Genomic DNA, 21,061 nt, shown 5'->3' on the forward strand with positions numbered 1-21,061 from the left:
TGACTGCCACACTAGAGTCACTGCCAAATGCATATGCCAGAGCTGTTTATTAAGGAAAGAAATACATGTTTGTGTTGTGGTGCTTTCACATTTTTATAGAGGAAATAAAAGGTTAGCAATGCAGCAGATAGATACACCCTTCCTGGCCACAGAGAGCAGATAGAAGGGGATTGCCATGGTGATGAGCTCAGGGTGAAGCACCAGATTCACCGACTGCTAAGGCAGCTCACTCGGCAGCTCACTCTGCGGCTCACCAGAACAGCAGCTTCTTAGATTGATTTGTTTAACTCCATACTGATAACCGGACCTTGTGGAAGGATGTATAGGAAAAAGAGGGTCTGAGACGTGGATCTGGAGACCACAAGAACACAAGGGTATTGAGCAAAGTCTACAGGGTCCTAGGAAAGAAGGAAACTGAGAAATTTGGTATCTGCCAGCCAAGGTTTGGGGAATACTCCATTTCACAATTAACTATGTCAGAACTTGTGTCACTTGAACTGTGTATCAACTGTTATTTAATTTCTATGGTCCATAATTTGTGTATTTTATTACTATAACAATTAATCAATTTTTTAAATTTTAATTGAATAAGTTATAGTTGTCACAATCACCAGGTTTCCAAAATGAGAAATGGCTGTCCTTTCAAAATCCTGCTTCAGGCAGATGACAGTGAGTGTGGGGAGGAAGCTGTTGTTTTTTTTTCCAGAAATTAGGATTTATTTTATTTATGTTCTTTTGGACACATTGAGGACCATGAGCATCTATCTGCTTTCACAAATCCTGCATAGCTTAGTTTTAATCTTCTGATTAGGCTGTGCTGTGGCACAGTATGTGTGATAAAGTGGTTACTACACATACACTGTTGTAATTACATAGTTGTCAGAAGGCTCTGTCAGTCTGGTAGAGCAGAAACCAACTTGACATTTACAATTAATGCTTTGTGTCCATTAATTGCATATTAACTATTACAATTACTATAACAATAATTGCATAAGATCTTTCTCATTTTCAATTGTAGACCATTATTTTAACCTTATATTTCTATGTTTGATATAGGCTGTATGTAGAAAGTATAAAGCTAAGAAATACTTATCTAAAGCGGAAGCTGCCAGCAGGATTCAAGCTTGGTATAGGCGTTGGAGAGTGCGCAAGAGATATCTAACTTTATTGAAAGCTGTTAGAATTACTGAAGGTTACTTCTCTGCGAAGCTGGAGAGAAGGAGGTAATGTATTACAGCTCTGTGGAAGTAGGAAGGATTTCAGCTAAAGTACCAGCACTGCTTATTTCCTTTTAAGTCACTGCTGGGTTCAATTTATATGGTTTTAAAATTGTGTGTATGTGCGTTTGTGTTCATTCTCTGTTAAGGGGCTTAGTTTTTATATATGTATAAAGTATAGCTTTGGTAATATAATTTAGTAAAATGTATGTATGTGATTTATTCAGAACCAAAGGAATGACAGAAGGAAAGTGAATAAACTGGTTTGGTATTTTCACTTTCTTTGCTGATTTCACTGCTGGTAACAGTTGTCCTCTTTGTGTGTGGGTAGTCTGTGTATGAGTGCGAAGGAGAGGCATAGGTTAGCACTGTCTACTTACTTTTCAAGGCAAGGTTTTTCACTGAACTCAGGAGTTAGCTAGCGTGAACCCGCAAGCTCTGAATCTAACTGTCTCCACATCACAGTGCTTGTACATGGGCACCTAGGATCTGAACTCAGGTCCTTAGGCCTGCACAGCAGACACTTAACTGACTGAGAAGTCTGGGTTTTGTTTGGTATACTGTGTTTTATTTTCTATCTACTTTATCCTTAATGATGAAGTTTCAAAAAAATGTTCATAAAATTTTACTAGCTGTCCTTTTATTTTCTTTAATGCCTTAGTGTAAGGATTTTTTTAAATCCGGAATTGATGAGCTTTCAACAATAATTGAATTTTTTCATCAGTAATTGCTTAAAATTCACTTTACTGGTTGGTTTTGTGTGTCGACTTGGCACAGCTGGAGTTACCACAGGGAAAGGAGCTTTAGTTGAGAAAATGCCTCCATGAGATCCAACTGTAAGGCATTTTCTCAATTAGTGATCAAGGGAGGAGGGCCCCTTGTGGGTGAGACCATCCCTGGGCTGGTAGTCTTGGGTTCTATAAGAAAGCAAGCTGAACAAGCCAGGGGAAGCAAGCCAGTAAGGAACATCCCTCCATGGCTTCTGCATCAATCAGTTCCTGCTTCCTGACCTGCTTGAGTTCCAGTCTTAACTTCTTTGGTGATGAACAGCAATATGGAAATGTAAGCTGAATAAACCGTTTCCTCCCCAACTTGTTTCTTGGTCATGATGTTTGTGCAGGAATAGAAACCCTGACTAATTGGTACCAGCATAGTGGGGTATTCCTGTGACAACCCGACCATGTTTTGTGGAGGACTGTAGAAGGACTTTGGAACTTTGAGCTAGAAGAGCCATTTTTTAAAAACTCTGGGCTATTGTGTAGGAGTTTGGAAGATCATGTTGAGGAAAGTACAGAAGATGGAGGCCTGGCTTGTGAAATTTCAGAGGGAAGATTAAAGACTCTTATCAGGGCCATGTTGGTTTGATTGTGAAGATTCCGTGATTTTGGTTAACTGGGGCTGAAGAATCAGGTGTGATTAACAAGAAACCAGAACTACTAAATCGAAAACTTTGCATTACTGGACTGTTGATGCAGGTTAGCTGGAGCTAAGAAATTAGCAGTGATTAAGTAGAGACCAGCATCACTGAGGTGACATCTTCTGGGAAGTGTTTTCTGAGAGCACAGAGGCTGTGTGCCAGAGATAGCCAAGGTTGTACTTCGTGCTGCAGCAGAACTTGATAATGTTTAAGAGTCACCCAGGTGGTACTGGCTTTGAAGGCATGAAGGGGTCATGAAGAACAGCTAAGGCTTGGCACAGTGAGAGGCCATGGAAAGCCATTGGTGAAGGTGCAGCCTCAGTTGCAATTGATGACCCAGGACTGAAGGGGTCATGTAGAGGAGTTGAGGCTTGGCACCATGAAGCCTATGAGGGGTTGTTGGTGAAGCCTAGTTACAATGGAAGACAGCAGTGTTTTGGAAATGCCAGTACCATAAGATGGCCACCAAGAACAACAGCAGCACTAGAGTACAGGCAGCTGGAGCCTAGAAGACAAGCTGTGTGCTACAAAGGGCAGAGCTGCAGAAGTGAACAAGCTCTTGGAGGAGCCCAGAAGATCGTGAGTGGGTGGTACCATCCCTGGGCTGGCAGTCTTGGGTTGTATAAGAAAGCAGAAAGAACAAGCCCGAGGAAGCAAGCCAGTAAGATCCCAGACGTTGGACCGTTGGAGTTTACTTTTGTTTTTGATTGTGACTGTGCCCTGATATTTTTCCCTCTTGAAGGAAGAAAGTATTTTAGTGGAGCCCACAGTTAAGAGGCTTTTAATTGTAAAAAGACTTTGAATTTTAAGAGATTGGATATTTTAAAGGGATTGAAATTTTAAGAATTTGCAAAGACTGTGGAACTTTTAAAGTTATTTAGATCTTGGGAATGAATAAGAAAGTAAGGGTTTAGGCTTAATAGTGATATGTTTGTGTGTCAAGTTGGGTCTATTTTACTGGCTGGTTTTGTGTGTCAACTTGGCACAGCTGGAGTTATCACAGGGAAAGGAGCTTCAGTTGAGGAAATACCTCCATGAGATCCAACTGTAAAGCATTTTCTCAATTAATGATCAAGGGGGGGGGGGGGTCCCCTTGTGGGTGGTGCCATCCCTGGGCTGGTAGTCTTGGGTTCTATAAGAGAGCAAGCTGAGCAAGTCAAGGGAAGCAAGCCAGTAAGGAACATCCCTCCATGGCCTTTACATCAGCCTCTGCTTCCTGACCTGCTTGAGTTCCAGTCCTGACTTCTTTGGTGATGAACAGCAATGTAGAAATATAAGCTGAATAAACCTTTTCCTCCCCAACTTGTTTCTTGGTCATAATGTTTGTACAGGAATAGAAACTCCGACTAAGACATTCACTAAAGAGGACCTCCAGTGTTTGCAGAGCTCCTCTACCAATACTGTTGGGGAAATGTGTCAATTGTAGGTGGTGCTTACCATCAGTATGAAGATATATTCTTGTACCAATGGTGAGCATCTCTTCTAGATGCTCAGCCTTACTTTCTAAGATTCATGGTTCGAAGAAAAGCTCGTCATCGTTAAGTGTCAGGTTCATGTCATAGAACTGTGAGTGGCCCTTTCTTCTTTGTTACGTTCATTTCAGTGACTGCCTCCATCATCAGGGAATTCTTCCAGCTGTTCCTAAGACAGTGGAATCATATTCTACCAAATTCTTTGTCTTACTATATTTTAGAGCTTATATTTTATACAGTAGAATATTGTTACTTGCAAACCTGGCTTTCATTGTCTGTGTAAGACTCTGGCTGCAGGAGCTGAAGTGCTAAGTGTACTGTTGTATCTTATAACAGTCTTACATGTTCCTTCTCGGTACTGGGGGACAACAGTGACTAGATCAAATGATTTAATGTTATCTCTCACTTACTTTTCAGGCTCTTAAAGATGAGGGCAGCAGCAATTATAATTCAAAGGAAATGGAGAGCTACACTTTCTGCAAGAGGAGCTCGTGAGAATTTAAAAGTAAGTGTAAATAAACACTTAAACAGACCCATGTTAGGAAATAAAACAGAAAGAATATTAGAGATTGAACTGTGCATTGTTTTACACATTATCTGGTGTAGATTACATTCACTTAATAACCGTATGATTTTGCCAGTAATGGTATACATGAGGCTCTGTCTTTCTCCCTCTCTCCCTCCTCCACCTCTCTTGTCCTCCCCTTTCTTCTCCCTTCCCCCTCCCTTTTCCTCTCTCTTTCCTTCCTCCCCCCTCCTTCTCTTTCTCTGTATGTGTATTAAGCAAAATATTCTCAAACTCAAATTTTTCATGATTGCAGTGAAAATAATATATGCTTGGAAAAAATAAAGATATAAATATATTTTGTCTAGTTTAAGTCAAATACTTGATAACATGCTTTCTAAACCATAGTTGATCTGTTTAAGTATATAGCAGAGTTTTAGAGTAACTATAAAGCCCATAACCTATTATTACATATAGCTTTTAAATAGTTGCTATGTGTCAAAATTAGAATTTTGCATATATGATTTATTTTCATGTAATGTTCATTCTAGCTACATAACCACAGCTGTCTTTTCTGAGACTTTCAGTACTTAATGCATGCCAGGCGGGCCCTGTATAATAAACGTGGTAGTTGCTATTGCTTTGATATTTTAAGTGCTAGAGGCTGTTTAGTGGTAACTTACCCATGATTGTTTTACAGGTATGTGGAAGTTTATAAAGCTGACTTAGTTTAAATGTTTCTGAAGCTGTTATATAATTGGGCAATCTGTAGTTGACAATGCTATGTAGTTCTTTTTTTAAGTCTTTTCTTCTTTTCTGTGTATGTGTTTGCACCTAGTGTATGTATGTGCAGTATGTGCATATGGAAGCTGTGGAGGTCACAGGAATATGTGATCTTTTGAAGCTGGGGTTGTAGAAGGTTGTAAGCCATGATATCAGTGCTTAAGAGCCAAACCCAGGGTCCTCTGTAAAAGCAGCAAGTGCTCTTAAGTCCTCAACCATCTCTCCACCCTGTGTTGTAGCTCCTAAAGCTACACGCCATTTTGCTAGGGTTCCTTTCTAATGGCCGCTGTACATATCACACTGTAGCTTGTACTTCGGTCCAGAGTGCTTGCCCTGTAACAGCAGGGAGAATCAGCAGGAAAGGGGATGTCCCTGGCAGCTGCTGACCTATAGCTTTGTGACTATAGACCTGTATGGTTTCAGAAGTAATGTGTTATCACTTTCCCAGGTCCATGAAGTAGGACATTCTCAAACTCTGAGAGTAAAGAATATTATGAGTGAGAACTCCAAGAACTTCTAACAGGTTGAAAATCTTATTCCTGTTAACGCTGCTTGTACTTTTCCCTTATAGAGACATCGAGCCGCTTGTGTGATCCAAGCCCACTTTAGAGGCTATCAGGGAAGGCAGTCCTTCCTGCAGCAGAGATCTGCTGCTCTAATCATACAGAGACATGTACGAGCCATGGCAGCTGCGAAGCAGGAAAGGCTAAAGTATATCAAATTGAAAAAGTCTACGGTTGTTTTACAAGCATTGGTGCGTGGCTGGTTAGTAAGGAAAAGGGTAAGTATTTAGAATAAAGCTGAAACACTGGATGTTAGATGGTGGTAAATTTTTGGAGATAAGATTTTTGGAGAATGCTGTCAAAACTAATTGTTAACTTCTGCAGAGCCACCTAACAAGGTCATCGGTCATCATATGTTTTGTTGTTCCATGACCCTAATTCTTCCCACAGATGGTCACACCAAAGATAAAAAATTAATTGTGTTTTCTGTTTGTTGGGGTTTTTTATGTTGTTTTTGACTTTTAAAGCAGTAACACTTAGCTAAAGAACTGACGAATGTGTGGAGGAGGCTAATTTTCCCACCAGTAGCCTTCTGCCACTCCCCGGCCACTGTAAGAACTTTACCTCTGGTAGCCACATCCTCACCAAGAAAGGATTTCTTGTTTTTAGGAAGGGCTAAGACTTTGGAGCTGAGGATATAGACCTGGCATAGACAAAAAGTTTAAAAGGAGAAATCTCGTCATTAAATCTGAATTGGAAACTTACAATCTAAAGGTCACTGTAGAGAGCTTTCACTATAAGAGGCTTACCTGTGCTTGTGTGGCATTATCTAATCCTGGAAAAGTGTCGGGCTTCACATTGCTCCATCTCAACATCTTTTCTTAGAGTTCTGTGACTTTTCCTAACCTTGTACCCGCCTCTCCTGAGTACTCTGGATGTCTTAAAACCTGTCCTTGGATAAGCTTGGCCACTCACCTAAATGATGTTTCTCTTAGCAAAGGGCCCAAAATTCTATTTTTACATTTTGTTATATAAGTTATTCTATTAGAATTATTGTATAATAATTATAATTACCTTGAATTAAAATAAAAATAATTAACAGTTAATACATTTTGTGTGCATATTTCATATGCTTATATAAAAATACTTTTTATCTATGTATTTTCTTTTAAAAAGTTCTTTTTTTAATGTATTTTGCCTATTTTTCTATTGAAATTTTTTTCTCTGTGCTTTAGGTTTCAGAAGAGAAAGCCAAAACTCGGCTTTTCCACTTTACAGCAGCTGCCTACTGTCATATGAGTGCTCTTAGAATCCAGCGAGCTTATCGGCTCCACATGGCCTTGAGGAATGCTAAGAAGCATATCGATTCAGTCATCTTCATTCAGGTTCACTTTTCCCCCATCTTCAGAAAAAAGACTACTTTTTCTGTCAAGTCTGTGGTGGTGTACACCGTAATTCCAGCTCTCTGGAGGCAGAGCAGGCAGTCAGGTCCAGCCTGGTCTACAGGATAGCTAAGGCTACACAAACAAGCTCTATCTTAAACAGAAAAATCTCAGAAGTTTTAAAAAAGATTTATTATATGTTTCTGAGTGCTCTATCTGCATGTATACCTGTGTACCAGAAGAGGGCCTTGAATCCTATTACAGATGGTTGTGAGCCACCATGTGCTTTCTGGGAATTGAACTCAACCTCTGGAAGAGCAGCCAATGCTCTTAACCTCTGAGCCATCTCTCTAGCTCCAAGAGTATTTTTTATGTTACTCATTTTTAGATGTGCTTACATACGGTCCCAAAATATTGAGACTGTTAGACAATAGCTAATAGGATAAGTTAAGGTTAGAAAGTAGACCGTGTTTTATGGGCCAGAAATGTAAGTGACCATCCACAGATGGAACTACTCAGCCATCCCTACACCATGGATCCTTGTTTCTCTATTTCCTTATCCCACAGTGGCCTCCAAAGACATTCTGATTTTGCCACTCTAGTGAATGGGAGTAGAATTACATTCTTTGTTTAGGATTTACTTGCTTACTGTCATTTTTGTATTTCCCCATATTTATCCATTATTTAAATTCTTACCTATGTGTTATTTACTATTTACAATGTTTTAATGTACCTAGTCTACTTTTCTATTTCATAACCATATTGAAATTTATAGTAGTTATACCCTGTAAAATTTTCCTTATATGTATGTATACTGACATATATTTACATTTAAAATATTGGGGTAGAAAACAACTTGCAAAATGCTGCCTAGTTTGATAGGATTCATATACTCTGTGAGCTGTGGCCACTCATATCCAACAGGAGCTTGAAGGATTTGCTTCAAGTAGAATAGAAAAATGATCCCACAGAGTGGGATGGAGGATCAAAGAGTGCAATATTCCTTCAATTTTGTATACAAATGTGTATACACATATATGTTTATAAGAATATGAACATATGTTTATATATTTATTAGCTCACACATATATATGTTCTGAAGTAAAAGTGAAAAACCTTCATGTTTTGAATAGAGATGGTTTCGAAGAAGATTACAACGAAAGAGGTTCATTGAACAGTATCACAAGATCCTAAGTGCTGGACGTGAAGCTCATGCATGTCGGCTCCAGCAGGAAAGGGCTGCATTCGTGATACAGAAGGCAGTACGCCACTTTCTCTTCTGCAGAAGACAGGAAAAGATCAATAGCAGTGCCATTAGAATTCAGGTAAACCAAAGTCTACTTTTAGCCCAAGATTATAATCTGAGTTGCAGCTGCAGTTGGAATATAGGTTCAAAACCTTAGTGGCTGACCTCTTTAAGTCACCCTGTTATACCTGTTTGTTAAGGCATTATGGAGAGGCTATTCTTGGAGGAAGAAAAATGACCACACAGAAATCAAAGCTATCCGACGAAGCCTTAGAGCTGTGAACACGACTGTGGAGGAGGAGAACAAGTTGTACAGAAGAACTGAGCGCGCGCTTCATCACCTGCTCACGTACAAACACTTGTCAGCCATTCTGGATGCGTTGAAGCACCTGGGTTAGTGTCCTCTACAGGGCTGCCCTTCCCCTGTGGGCATGTAAAGAGTGGGATAATACAGCAGTCCCTGTAGCTCAGTCTTGTTGCTGTGAGTTCCCTTGTTTGCTCATTTGCTTCTCTCTCAGAGGTTGTTACCCGACTGTCTCCACTTTGCTGTGAGAACATGGCTGAAAGCGGAGCAGTGGCTACCATCTTTGTTGTGATCCGAAGCTGTAATCGGAGTGTTCCTTGCATGGAAGTCGTTGGATATGCTGTTCAAGTATTGCTGAATGTGGCGAAGGTACCTTTCCATTTTAAACATAAGACGTTCACTGTTAAGAAACATGACCCTGCAAATTAAATTTTGTGTTTGCTCATTATTAGATCTTGTTTCTGACTTAAAATTTATTTATTTTAAATAAATTCATTTTATGTTTCTGGTAGTAAAACATGTTTAGACTCTTAACATAGCTATATATGGAAATGCTAGTTTTTATAAGATTTGTTTTGTTTTGTTTATTAAATACTGACTACCATTTACTGTCGACATGCTAGTAAATTATTATTAGTTTAGTTTTTTATAACCCCTAAGGTAGTTCCTGTGTCATTTTGCAGAGAGTACAACAATAGTACTTACTAAAGTTAAACACAGTTGAGGCAGTAAGAGGCAAGGTTTTCTACCCAAGCCATGTCTTGAGCCACCCTCCTGTCTCGATGAGAAACTGAATGAGAGCAGGCTGCCGCCATGCTCAGCGCTGTGGCCTTGGGCCTGCATGACGCTGCAGCTTGCTTAGGTTCTGTGCTTTGCGTTCCTCAGCTGTCAAGTGAGGGCGCTCACAGGACCCACCTCAGCGTCACTGAGAAGACGGGTTACACCTGGGGCTCTTCTCTAAGGGGACTGTGGTGTTGGCTAGTGAGGCTTTGTTTTCTTACTATTGTCACCCTGCATATCTTAGTGCTAATATAAGGACACAATTAGACAAATAAGCCATTGAAAATACCTCCTAGACTCAGTGTTAATTATCATTTTATTTTATAGCAGTTTTATCTTCTCAAGAAACAAGTAACTTGGGAACTAACTAGATCTTCTCTTTGCTGTCATCTTAGCCTGTGGTAGTCACAGAAAGTTACTTTGTGATAGTTGTACTACAATGAGTTTTAAAAGCTTTTTATCTACTTCAAGATAGTAGTCTCTTTTGCTTTTTCTCTCTCTCAAGAGCATTTTTTTTTTAAAGATTTATTTATTTATTATATGTAAGTACACTGTAGCTGTCTTCAGACACTCCAGAAGAGGGCGTCAGATCTTGTTACAGATGGTTGTAAGCCACCATGTGGTTGCTGGGATTTGAACTCCGGACCTTCGGAAGAGCAGTCGGGTGCTCTTACCCACTGAGCCATCTCACCAGCCCCTCTCAAGAGCATTTGGCTCTGGTTCATGTTAAAGTTCTAAAAATGATTAAGCTGGGAATGTGTGTATAAGATGCATTCAGAAATAACAAATGTTACCAGTAAGTCTCTTTACTTGCTGCACATGCTCCAGAAATTTGGCTTTCGCCATATTTTGTGGTTGGACTGTTTAAAGGCATGTACTCCTTGTAAGTTTTCATTTTATTCTGGTCTCTTTAAGTATGATAAGACGATCTCGGCCATTTACAAGGCTGAGAACTGTGTGGACACACTGCTGGAGCTTCTGCAGGTGTACCGAGAGAAGCCTGGAGACCGAGTCGCTGAGAAAAGTGCCAGCATTTTCACAAGAACTTGCTGTTTGTTAGCAGTGCTGTTGAAGACAGAGCAGTGTGCTTTTGTGAGTAGATCCGTTCCTGTTCTCCTAGATTTTTAATGTCATTGACTATAGTTATCACATTAATGTAGAGCTTTTTATATATTTAAACCTGCTTTATTCAATGATAAAAATGTCACACAGACATTTTTCTAATCAAAAGAATCTGACTCCAGGGCTGGAAAAATGGTTCACTAGCAGAGCACATGTGTAGCATGCACATGGCCCTGAAGCTCAGTCTAAAAGGGGGAAAGCTAAACTCTGAAAGTGGAATTGATTCTGTCCTTGTGAGCAACTCACTAGGAAGAATCACTCATCCCGGCATATTAGGAACCGGGTCTGTGTGACTGCCCTAACCCTCACCCTGCCTGCTGCTGCTCCGACGTTTAAATGGCAAGCTTTTTAGTGCTGAGGCCCCTGAGCCTCTAGTTACAGCTGTAGACAGAGAGGAACCATGGCCGTCCCTAGACTCTGGCTTTCTTTTTCTGAGTAGACTGGGAAACAACTGAAGATTTTATGCAAGGGAGTATTTCAGTGTGAGGTTTGTGTGTTTGCTTGCTTGCTTATTTGTTTGCTGCTGTTTTGGTTTTGGAGTGTGTTTTGCTTTGTTTTCAAACAGGATTGTATCACCATGCTCAGCTCTCCCATGTAGTCAAATTCATTCTGGGTACAGATAGAGAATGAATTTGAGCGAGCATGTTTGGATAAGGGGGACGTTAGGAAGGAAGCAAGTGCAGATGGCCATAGTCTCTCCAAGGGCTGGCACATCATCTGGGATTGTGTCACCGATAGGAAGAGGACCTCTGGAAAAATTCACACGATTTGATCCCTGGACATGATGTGTATTGACTGAAGTTTTTTCTGTCTGTATTCCACGTGTAACTTTTTGAGTATATGTCTTCTATAACTAACTTGCGTATTAAATTAGTTAATAATTTATGTCAGTCTACCTGCTGTATTAGAGACCATTGTTCTTGAAAAGCATAGTAATGATAATTCATTTAACATGAACCAGAGCCAAATGCTCTTGAGGAGAGAGAAATGTAATCCTTACCAGGTTTTGACATGTGTAATTTTTTTTTTTTTTTAGGATGCACAAAGTAGATCTAAAGTCATTGATCGTATTTATCGTATCTACAAATGTACAGTTCCTAAGAATAAATTAAATACACAGGGATTATTTGATAAACAGAAGCAGAATTCCTGTGTAGGCTTTCCTTGTATACCAGAAAGATCTATGAAGACCAGGTTAGTTTCAAGGTAAGCAGTTAAATGCATCTACAATTGATTCATTTGATAAGTATTTACTAACTTACCAAAAGCAAAATGCTGTGAGCATTTTGAGCAGGAGAACACTGGGTGAGTGGAGGAGAGCTACGTACATAGTAAAGCATCATTGCTGTGGCTTTGGTCATTGCCTAGTTGCACAAAAACTTCCATGTTAAGTAGCTCAAAAAGCATGCTAGGAAGCTGGTTATAATTACATCACTTGTTCTCTATATTAAATTAAAATATATTGTGTATCAACTGTCAGAAGTCCTTTGGAACCTTGGTGAGGTGGAAAATTTGGTTAAAGTGCTTCAATAAGGCATGTGACATGATGGGATCAGAGTGGAGTTTGCAGAATGGAAGTTTAATGTTTACACTAAAAGCCAGTGACCATGAAGTTTGGTGAAGACAAAAATCTAGTCTGTGCTTGTAAGAAAGGACAGTTGAATGAGTAAGGTAGTACAGAAAGCAAGTATAAGGACTTTGGTCATATTGATGATGATGTTACTAAGAACTAAGGTTGGTAACAAGATCTGAGAAAAGGCTTAACCAGTTTCACCAAAGAGCATAAGCTGCAAAGAGGCCAGCATCAATTTTAAAAATAATATATAGGTTATATAGGTTATATATAATGAACAATGGTGTGAAACTCTCTCACACTTTAAAACACTTAATTAATGCTTTTTTTTTTTTTAACAGACTTAAGCCACAGTGGGTTTTGAGGCGTGATAATGTGGAAGAAATTACAAACTCCCTGCAAGCTATTCAACTGGTAATGGATACACTTGGAATTTCTTATTAGTAAATGGAAACATTTTCAGTATGGATCAAAAAGGAATTTTGCCAATCATGNATACCTGGAGCAGTTTTTACTGTCAGTGTAAACTGTTTAGATATGACTTTGTATAAAAATAAAAATGTATATATTAAAGTTACTAAAACTGTTTAATGAATTCAGTTTTACTATTTTTGAATTTTTGTGATTATAACTTAAATACATTTTTCCCTTTCATTTTTTTCCTCCAAACCCTGCCATATACTACCTGCTCTTTTTCACATTCATTGCTCCTCTTCACTAATTTTTATGTATATGTATGTATATATATATATATATATATTCCTAAATACAGTATGATAAATCTCTATAATGTCACTTGTATGTGTGTTTTCAGAGCTGATGTTTGGCACTGGTTCTGAAAAAGTGTAAAAATAAAATTCTAGGCCTTTAGGCCCAGGCTTGAGAATGTGACCTTTGTGACTCAATGCTCTAAAGCATGCTAATCATAAAACAGATAGTGACATTCCTCCACCCACCTGCTTCCAGGGTTCCTGGAGTGTTCTCAGAGAAAGTCACCCTGACCCACCCTGACCACTCCAATACCCCCTCCACTAGCTACTCGGGGCCCACAGTCCTCTAACCCTGCATGGTATACGACTGGGTCCCAGAGCGCACCTGGAATAAAAGTCCTCTTGCAGTTTGCATCAAGACCGTTTCTTGTGAGTGATTTGGCGTGTCGCCTCTCCTGAGTCAGAATGTGGGGGAGTCCTCACATTGTGGGTCTTTCAGTTCAATGCATATGAAAGCCTAGTTTGTCATGACTACAATATTTGTGTCTATCAACTTAAAAAGTATTTTTTTTAATGTAATCCTATTTCTAATGTAATCCTATTTCTAAAGGAAAAGTAATAGCTTTGATTAAAGCAAAATATTGGATTGAAGTCTACAATCTTATATGAGAGAATAGTATGAAGAAACCCTGGGATGCTGTACATCTTAGGTTTTCTGTTTGTCTTGGTTGTCGTGCTCCTGTTGTCACCTTACAGCAACAGAACACCAAAGATTGTTAAAGCATTTAATTGGGAATTCCTTTCAGTGTCAGAGGTTAATCCATTATCATAGTGGGGAGCATGGTTGTATGCTGGGGAAGTAGCAGAGAGTTCTAATTCCTGATATTCAGGCTGAGAAACCCTGAGCTTGGCTTGAGCTATTGAAATGTCAGTGCCCACCCTAAGAGGCCATACCTCTAATCCTTTCAAATAGTACCACTCCCTGGTGAAACATTCAACTCTGAGTGTATTGGGGCCATTCTTATTCAAACTACCACACTGTTGCTGAAATAAACACATCTCACACAGGGAACTTGATCAAGAGGGTTGTTTAGGCTTAAAGCTTAGGAATCTAGTTCCTCCTGGTATATCCACTGTTGGAGAACACACATCAATGATGAATCCTTATGCTCAGCTGACTTTTTCTCTTATATATAGATATCAGCCTGGGCAATGGTGCTACCTGCAGTGGGCAGGTCTTTTCATATAGGTTGCTGTAACCAAGGCAATACCTAGTAGAAATGTCCAGCATTACATTTCCCAGGTTATTCTAGATCTCACCAAGTTGTTACTAGAGATTAACCATTACAACCTCAAGGTACTTTGCTTTGCATCTTTTGATTGGCAAAGCTTTCTGTAGAGTTCATGATTCTCCAAACAATGATACCCCGGACTCAAATAGTTTGTAAACTCAAAAGAGTGTTTTATTCTGCAGAAGTCCAATGTGCTGGGGTCTCCCATTACCAAGATAGACAATCTAGTGAGCTCAAAGGCCAAATTTAAAGCTTCTGGTTTATCCAACAACATTGGCCAGTCCCCCTTGTATATGTACCCCAGGTAGGTGACCACAAATTTTCAAAGCTGGGCCTTCTTAGCAGACACGCAGTAGCCCAAGTTGACTCAGCTCTTGTAACAGGTCTCGGGGTGTGGCCTCCTGGCAAGTCTTCAAACCTGGTGCCCCTGGAATACATACTGGATCACAGTTATTTGGGGGTGGGCCTGTGCAGTACTGAAAAAGTATAACATAAAAACAAAAAGACTAGGCCGTTAGGCCCAGGCTTGAGAATGTGACCTTTGTGACTCAATGTTCCAAGACATGCTACTCATAAAACAGCAATATTCCTCCACCCTCCCGTTTCCTGGGTTCAGGGAGTGTTTGTTCAAAAAGGGTCACCCTGACTGCTCCTCGAACCCGCTATGCAAATGTGCTATAGTTAGAGGCTCATAGACACTGTCTTGAGAAATAACCATACAATTACCAGGTATTATTCCTTTTGACTTCCCACTTCCTCGTGACTCTTAATGGTTATTTTTGGTATTTTCCAATAACGCACTCCCCACCCCCTTGAGTTGTGTTTTTTTTTTTCCTTTAAATACTCCCTTCCCCAGCTACTCGGGGTTCCACGGTCCTCTACCCCTGTGTGGTGTACGACTGTGGGTCCCAGAGCATGCATGGAATAAAAAGTCCTCTTGCGATTTGCATCAAGTCCGTTTCTTGTGAGTGATTTGTGGTGTCGCCTCTCCTGAGTCAGAACACGGAGTCCTCACTTTGTGGGTCTTTCACTACTCACCCAAGTCCTCAGGCAGTGCCTCCACAAAGGTGATGTGTGAGTTCCTGAATCCTTGGGGCAGGAGTGTCCAAGTCACTTGTCCCTTGAAACCTCTCTCCAAGTCTTGCCATTCAAAGGCAGATAGAGGCTGTCTTTTTGGTGCCAGAGGTAAGCCACATAGCCATTCAGTGGCTGGAGCTTCCAGCAGATGTCAGGAGAAGCTTGGTTAACAAAAGCCATGTTCACAGCTGACTGGTGCTCTGTGTTCTAGGTCAAAAGGAGTGTAGGTCCTATAGGCTTCTAAGTCTTTCTAGATATTCCCCTGGGGCTCTCATTCTTTCCCGGCATCATGTGAACCATTTGGTGACCTCTCAAAGGCATCCCTAACAGAATCTGGTGGTAGACCTGGAGCCTCTCCTTACCTTCAACAGTGTTAAAATACCAGTCAAAGGAAAGGCTATATCAATATCAGCCTGAACTTGAGTGGGCAGCCTATTTGCTCCCAGAACCAACTTCCAGGTGGCTCCCCAAATCCTCTCACTCTCTTCTGTCTTGAAAAGGACCTGGAGCAGTTGTTAACAGTTGCCCCGGGTGGGCTGATGAGTCAGAATGATTGAATCTGGAAAACCTAAGAGAGCTGATGGTCTTTCTAAAAATGGGGAGTTCTACAACTTCCAGTTGTAAGGATCATTACTGGCAAATGACACATATGTTATGAACTGTCTCCCTTGAGCATCTGGAGGTACCATAGCCTGGAGGGGTAAAGCAGTTGTAGTGTCAGCTCTCTAGATAGTATGGGCCAGTGTGTGAGGTAGACTCCAAGTGGAGTCAGGGAGCTGCTCCTCCCTCTGCCTGTGATGGCTGGCCAGGGGCAGAGGCAGGAGCAGGAACATAATGAGAGGGACATAGAATGGGAACAAGGGAGGTGGCCATGACTGACCCTCCTTTAGAGGAAGAAGTGTGGGGAGCATTGAGGCCCAGAGCTCTTGGTCCAGTGGCTCCAGGCCTCGTAAACTAAAACTTCACCCTGTAAATAAATGATGGGGAGATGGAAAGTCCCCTCTCCTCTGGCCATCCTACTTTATAGGTGGGCCATTCATTCCTGCAAATGATGGTTAGTTTTCAGGGATGGACAACCAGATCCAAGTCTTCTGCAACTTGGCAAAGTCCTTAAAATGGTTCAGGACTAAGTCCAGTGTGGTGCTTTGTGCCTGCCCTATCCTGGGAATCAAAGAAAAATTTGTATTAGAGAATAGAAAGCACAGAATAAAGACAGACACAGAAAGACATTCCCAGGAAAACAAAACCAAACCAAAACCCAAAAGAGTGTCTCAGTCTTCCTCCCTGTGCATGGGAGGCCCATAAACCCACAGACAGTTCAGAATCCAGATGAGAACTAGCAAGTTTTCCAGCTTCTGGTAGGGGATTGGGAGCATCCTTTGTTGTTCCTGACTGGATGACAAAATACATGTCTGCTTTGTCCCTCTTGGCCTCCAGATTAAACTCGAAACAGAAATACAGATTAAACCCAAAACAGAAACACAGATATGGACAGGACAAAGGACAACTGGGCAACAGACTTACCAAACACTCCACTATTTGGATCAGGAGGTCTCCCAACAAATCCCAGGATGAGCTCCAAAATGTAAGGGTTCATGATTCAGGGAAGAATGATACCCAGGATACAAACAGTATGTAAATGCAAAGGGTGTTTTATTCTGCAGAAATCCAGCATGTTGGGGTCTTCCATTACCAAGATAGAGAAACAACCAAGTTTGCTCACAGGCCAGATTTAAAGCACATTAGGAGATTCCAGGGTAGTTGACCTTTATCTTACTCCATATCTAAGGACATTCCATTACTGGGGCGTGGGGACTGGACACTATTGTTGGGGAGGTCTGGGAATTGTTGCTAAGGAAGTCTGAAAACTGTTGCTGACCCATTGTCCTTGCATCAGGCCAGGTGGTGGGGCAGCTTCTGAGGGCAGGACTTGCCTGGACTTGCTAAATTCTTGGAAACAAGAGATTTAGGCCTATCTCTTGAACTGTCAATTTGAAGCCCATCATGAAGTCAGCCTAGCTTTTTCAATTCAATTCGATGAGTAAGATTTCTCTGAGATACTACAAGATCACAACTGGCCTCTTTAGGCTTTGAAATCCTGATCTTTAAATGAATTGGGGTTAAAATTCGAAAGTGATTCAACTTTGAAAAACTTATTTTTTTCTCTTTTACTCGTATCTGATCATTCTAGGGCCTCGGAGAGCTGAAATGTTGCAGATCCAGATCCAGTTTGTTTTCAACTAACTTTACTCCCTTTGTGCCATTCATTGTTGGCCTCTGTGTGTCCTAACACCCTTTTCACTTTCAGATAAACCTTTGTGATGTATTCATAGCCAACCGATATCTTCTAGCAACTTAAAAGCTCAGGCTCCATCACAAAACATCTGGTGTTCACAGCTGAGTTTCATTGCTTACTATAACCTGGCTCCCTACAGTCCCACCATTTTACTTGGCAACTGCTTTCATTATGATTTTCTTTTATTCTATAACTCTTAAAAATCTTATTAAAGCACTTGTATGTTAGAACATGTTATTCAAGCACAACCATGAAGAGCCAAAAAAATAGCAGGACAGATTCCATCTTGTCCTCTAAACTCTATTTTAAGCTGCTGTCCTTGTAGAAACCTTGGAAAAAACTGCTGTCCTTGGAAGAAGCAGAAAGCTGCTGTCTTCTGTCCTTGGAGTGATAAGGCCCCCATCTCTAGATTCCTGGCCTTGACATACAAAAGACTGAAAGTTAGGATTTCCATTCGAGGAACAGGTTGTGCTTGAGCACCAAGAACCTCAGTATAATTGTTTAAGTTCCATCCATCACAATTGCAATTTATGCCTTTCAATTATTTTAAATGAAAATGGACAAAAATCCTAGATTTTAAAAACAATAGAGTGTAGCATTCTTCCAGCCTAGCATTCTTCCAGCCTCTAAGCAGGCTGTACCAGACCTCTGCAAGCCTCTAACTTAGAACCACCTGTGGTGGTAATCTTCAGATCTGCCAAGCCGCTCTACTGTTTACACTGTTTACTATTTGCCCTTCAAAGCAGTCGCTACTGCCTGCTGAGAAGACTTTTATATGTTCCAGAGACAACATTCTCAGGGCCTACAGGCTCTCACCTGTGCCTCAAAGACTGGGGCTAGGGGGAAGGGCTTTTTCCCATGCTATAAAAACTGAGTATTTCATTAAACCTTGGGCTTTGATCAGGATTTCTTGTCTTAGCCTGGTTATTTTCCCGCCATTTTTTCCCTTCCCCAGCTTGCCTTCCAGGGCAGACCCGGTTCGGTTCGGAGTGTGACTGCTGGCAGAAACACTCAATAGAGTAAGGGCTGAAGAATATGAGTCAACAGATAAGAGCATATGCTACCTTCGATGAGGACCTGGCTTTGTTTTACAATACCCATTCTTAGCCATCTGTAAGTACAGTTCCAGGGACCCTTTTCTGGACGTTGTGGATATCAGGCATGCATGTTTATGGTGCACATATAAGGATTACCTGGATTACTCATAGACATAAAAATCTTAACAAATTAATTGAAGAGGTAAATATTGTCTTAGTTAGGGTTTCCATTGCTGTAAAGAGACACCATGTTCAAGACAACTCTTATAAGGACAACCTTTAATTAATGCTGGCTTACAGTTTCAAAGGTTCAGTCCATTGTCATCAAGACGGGAGCAGGGCAGCATCCGGGCAGGCATGGTTCAGGAGGAGCTGAGAGTTCTACATTTTCATCTGAAGGGTTGTAAACAATTGGCTTCAATGTTGTGAGGAGGAAGGTCTCATTGCCACCCCCACAGTGACACACTTCCTCCAACAAGGCCACACCTCCTAATAGTGCCACTCCCTGGGCCAAGTTTATTCAAACCACTTCAAATGTATTTTTAAAAAGGCAACTATCTGAAGGACTCCTTTTCAGGGACCCCCTCCTTAAGTCATGGGAGTCAGGGTATCCCAAGGAAACATGAGAGATTTTCTTGTTGCAAGAGCACGAGGCAGCTTTAATGGTGGAGCTCCAGGCCAATATGTGTCTCACGCAGGATACAGAGGAATCGACCACGAGGCTCGAAAGCTAGGGGTTTTTATAGGGAAATGGTTGGGGGGTCGGGAGGAATTGGCGCAGCTTCATACAATTGGCTCCTTTGAACAACCATATAATTACAAACAGCAAAAACAGTATGTGCAGATTGAAGCGTCAGCAATTCTGGGGGGTCAGGGTTTGTGGCTTAGCTGGGTCATCATGACCCAGGCCGCCAGATGGTCGACGAGTCAGTCAAAAATAACCCTGTGTTTTTCTTCATAACAAGGTTGCCTGGGCATGCCTGGGTTTGCCTGCCTGGACTGGTTTACAACAAAGGGCCTGCAGACTGCCTGCTTGGGCATGCCCAGACTTGTTTATGCAGAATCTTCAGCCCCAGGCCTTCAAGTTTCCAAAACTGCCCTACTTGTCTCATGTTATACTTTTGACTTCAGATTTTTCACTCTTCTTAAAATTTAATTTCCTTTTACTATCCTGCCTATTTTCTTTCTTTCTTTCTTTCTTGTTTGTTTGTTTGTTTGTTTGTTTGTTTCGAGACAGGTTTTCTCTGTGTAGCCCTGGCTGCCCTGGAACTCACTCTGTAGACCAGTCTGGCCTCGAACTCAGAAATCTGCCTGCCTCTGCCTCCCAAGTGCTGGGATTAAAGGCATGCGCCACCACTCCCGTCTCCTGCCTATTTTCTACAAGCATCTCACATTGATTTAAAGATAGGAACAGGCTGATAAAGAGGGAAGGAAAAACATTCCATTCAAATGGTAGCCAGTGGAGAGGAAGAGTGAGTGAAGGAGTGAAACAAAATTTAAATAAAAGTAGCAGTGCCTTTGGTCTTTCAGAACTGTGAACTAAAGAAACACGTTTTCTTAGAGTACTGAGAATCAGTCACAGCGAAGACACAATGGACTAAAATACCTGTCAAGACTGAATCAGAACAAAACAAAAATTAGACAAATTAGAACAGACTTAAACTGAACAAGAAATTAAGAACAGAAAATCTTAAGACCTTTTCTAGATAACAGTTTTTTCCCAAATATTTTGAGATCAACTAGAACAACCTTGCTTTAATTGTGCCCAGAAAGAAGCAAAGAAGTTTCCAGACTCCTTAAGTAAAGCCAGCATCACAGGATACCAAAGCCAGACAAGGCTATCCCTACTGAACAGACACAAGCACAAACTGGAAACTAGTAAATGCAGGAGAGCACTGAATGGAGTGTACACCAACTAGGACTTGTGCTTGAGATGCAAAGATATGTTAAATAAGGAACCTAATCAGTATACCACACCAAAGACAAGAAGATGGGGGCAGCAGTTTAATAGTGGGCACTTGTATGCTTTGAATATATCTTCTGAATAATCATGTGTAGGACCCTCAAATCTGTAACACAGTAGTTTTCAGAGGCGGTGCCTAGGTGGAAAGTGTTGAGAGCTTTTGGGGCTGCTTCCAAGAATTTGGCGTTTGTCACTGGGCTGGGACAAGGAAGTTGGCTCAGATAAGACTATTAGAAACAGGGACCATAGGGCTTTGCTTGCTACTTAATTATTACCTTGTGTGATCTCATTGCTTACTACTTTTCTTGATTGCTTTCTTGTGTTATCTCCTTGTTTACTACTTTGCTTGGTTACATTTTTTTTTTTTTTTTTTTTTTTTTTT

General features: G+C 40.9%; 1 protein-coding gene across 1 annotated transcript in view; it reads left to right on the plus strand.

The window, feature by feature from the left end:
- Positions 1-12,890, plus strand: part of Aspm (abnormal spindle microtubule assembly) — a 43,490-nt gene extending 30,600 nt beyond the window's left edge. The window contains exons 19-28 of the mRNA XM_021197629.2: positions 1,057-1,223; positions 4,524-4,611; positions 5,966-6,175; positions 7,133-7,282; positions 8,413-8,604; positions 8,726-8,918; positions 9,044-9,198; positions 10,525-10,701; positions 11,768-11,937; positions 12,646-12,890. Coding sequence (XP_021053288.1) covers positions 1,057-1,223; positions 4,524-4,611; positions 5,966-6,175; positions 7,133-7,282; positions 8,413-8,604; positions 8,726-8,918; positions 9,044-9,198; positions 10,525-10,701; positions 11,768-11,937; positions 12,646-12,748 — 1,605 coding nt within the window. The 3' untranslated portion in view covers positions 12,749-12,890. The remainder of the gene's footprint in view (positions 1-1,056; positions 1,224-4,523; positions 4,612-5,965; positions 6,176-7,132; positions 7,283-8,412; positions 8,605-8,725; positions 8,919-9,043; positions 9,199-10,524; positions 10,702-11,767; positions 11,938-12,645) is intronic.
- Positions 12,891-21,061: the final 8,171 nt, after the last annotated feature.

This window comes from Mus pahari, chromosome 5 (genome assembly GCF_900095145.1).
Source record: "Mus pahari chromosome 5, PAHARI_EIJ_v1.1, whole genome shotgun sequence".
Classification (NCBI taxonomy): domain Eukaryota; kingdom Metazoa; phylum Chordata; class Mammalia; order Rodentia; family Muridae; genus Mus; species Mus pahari.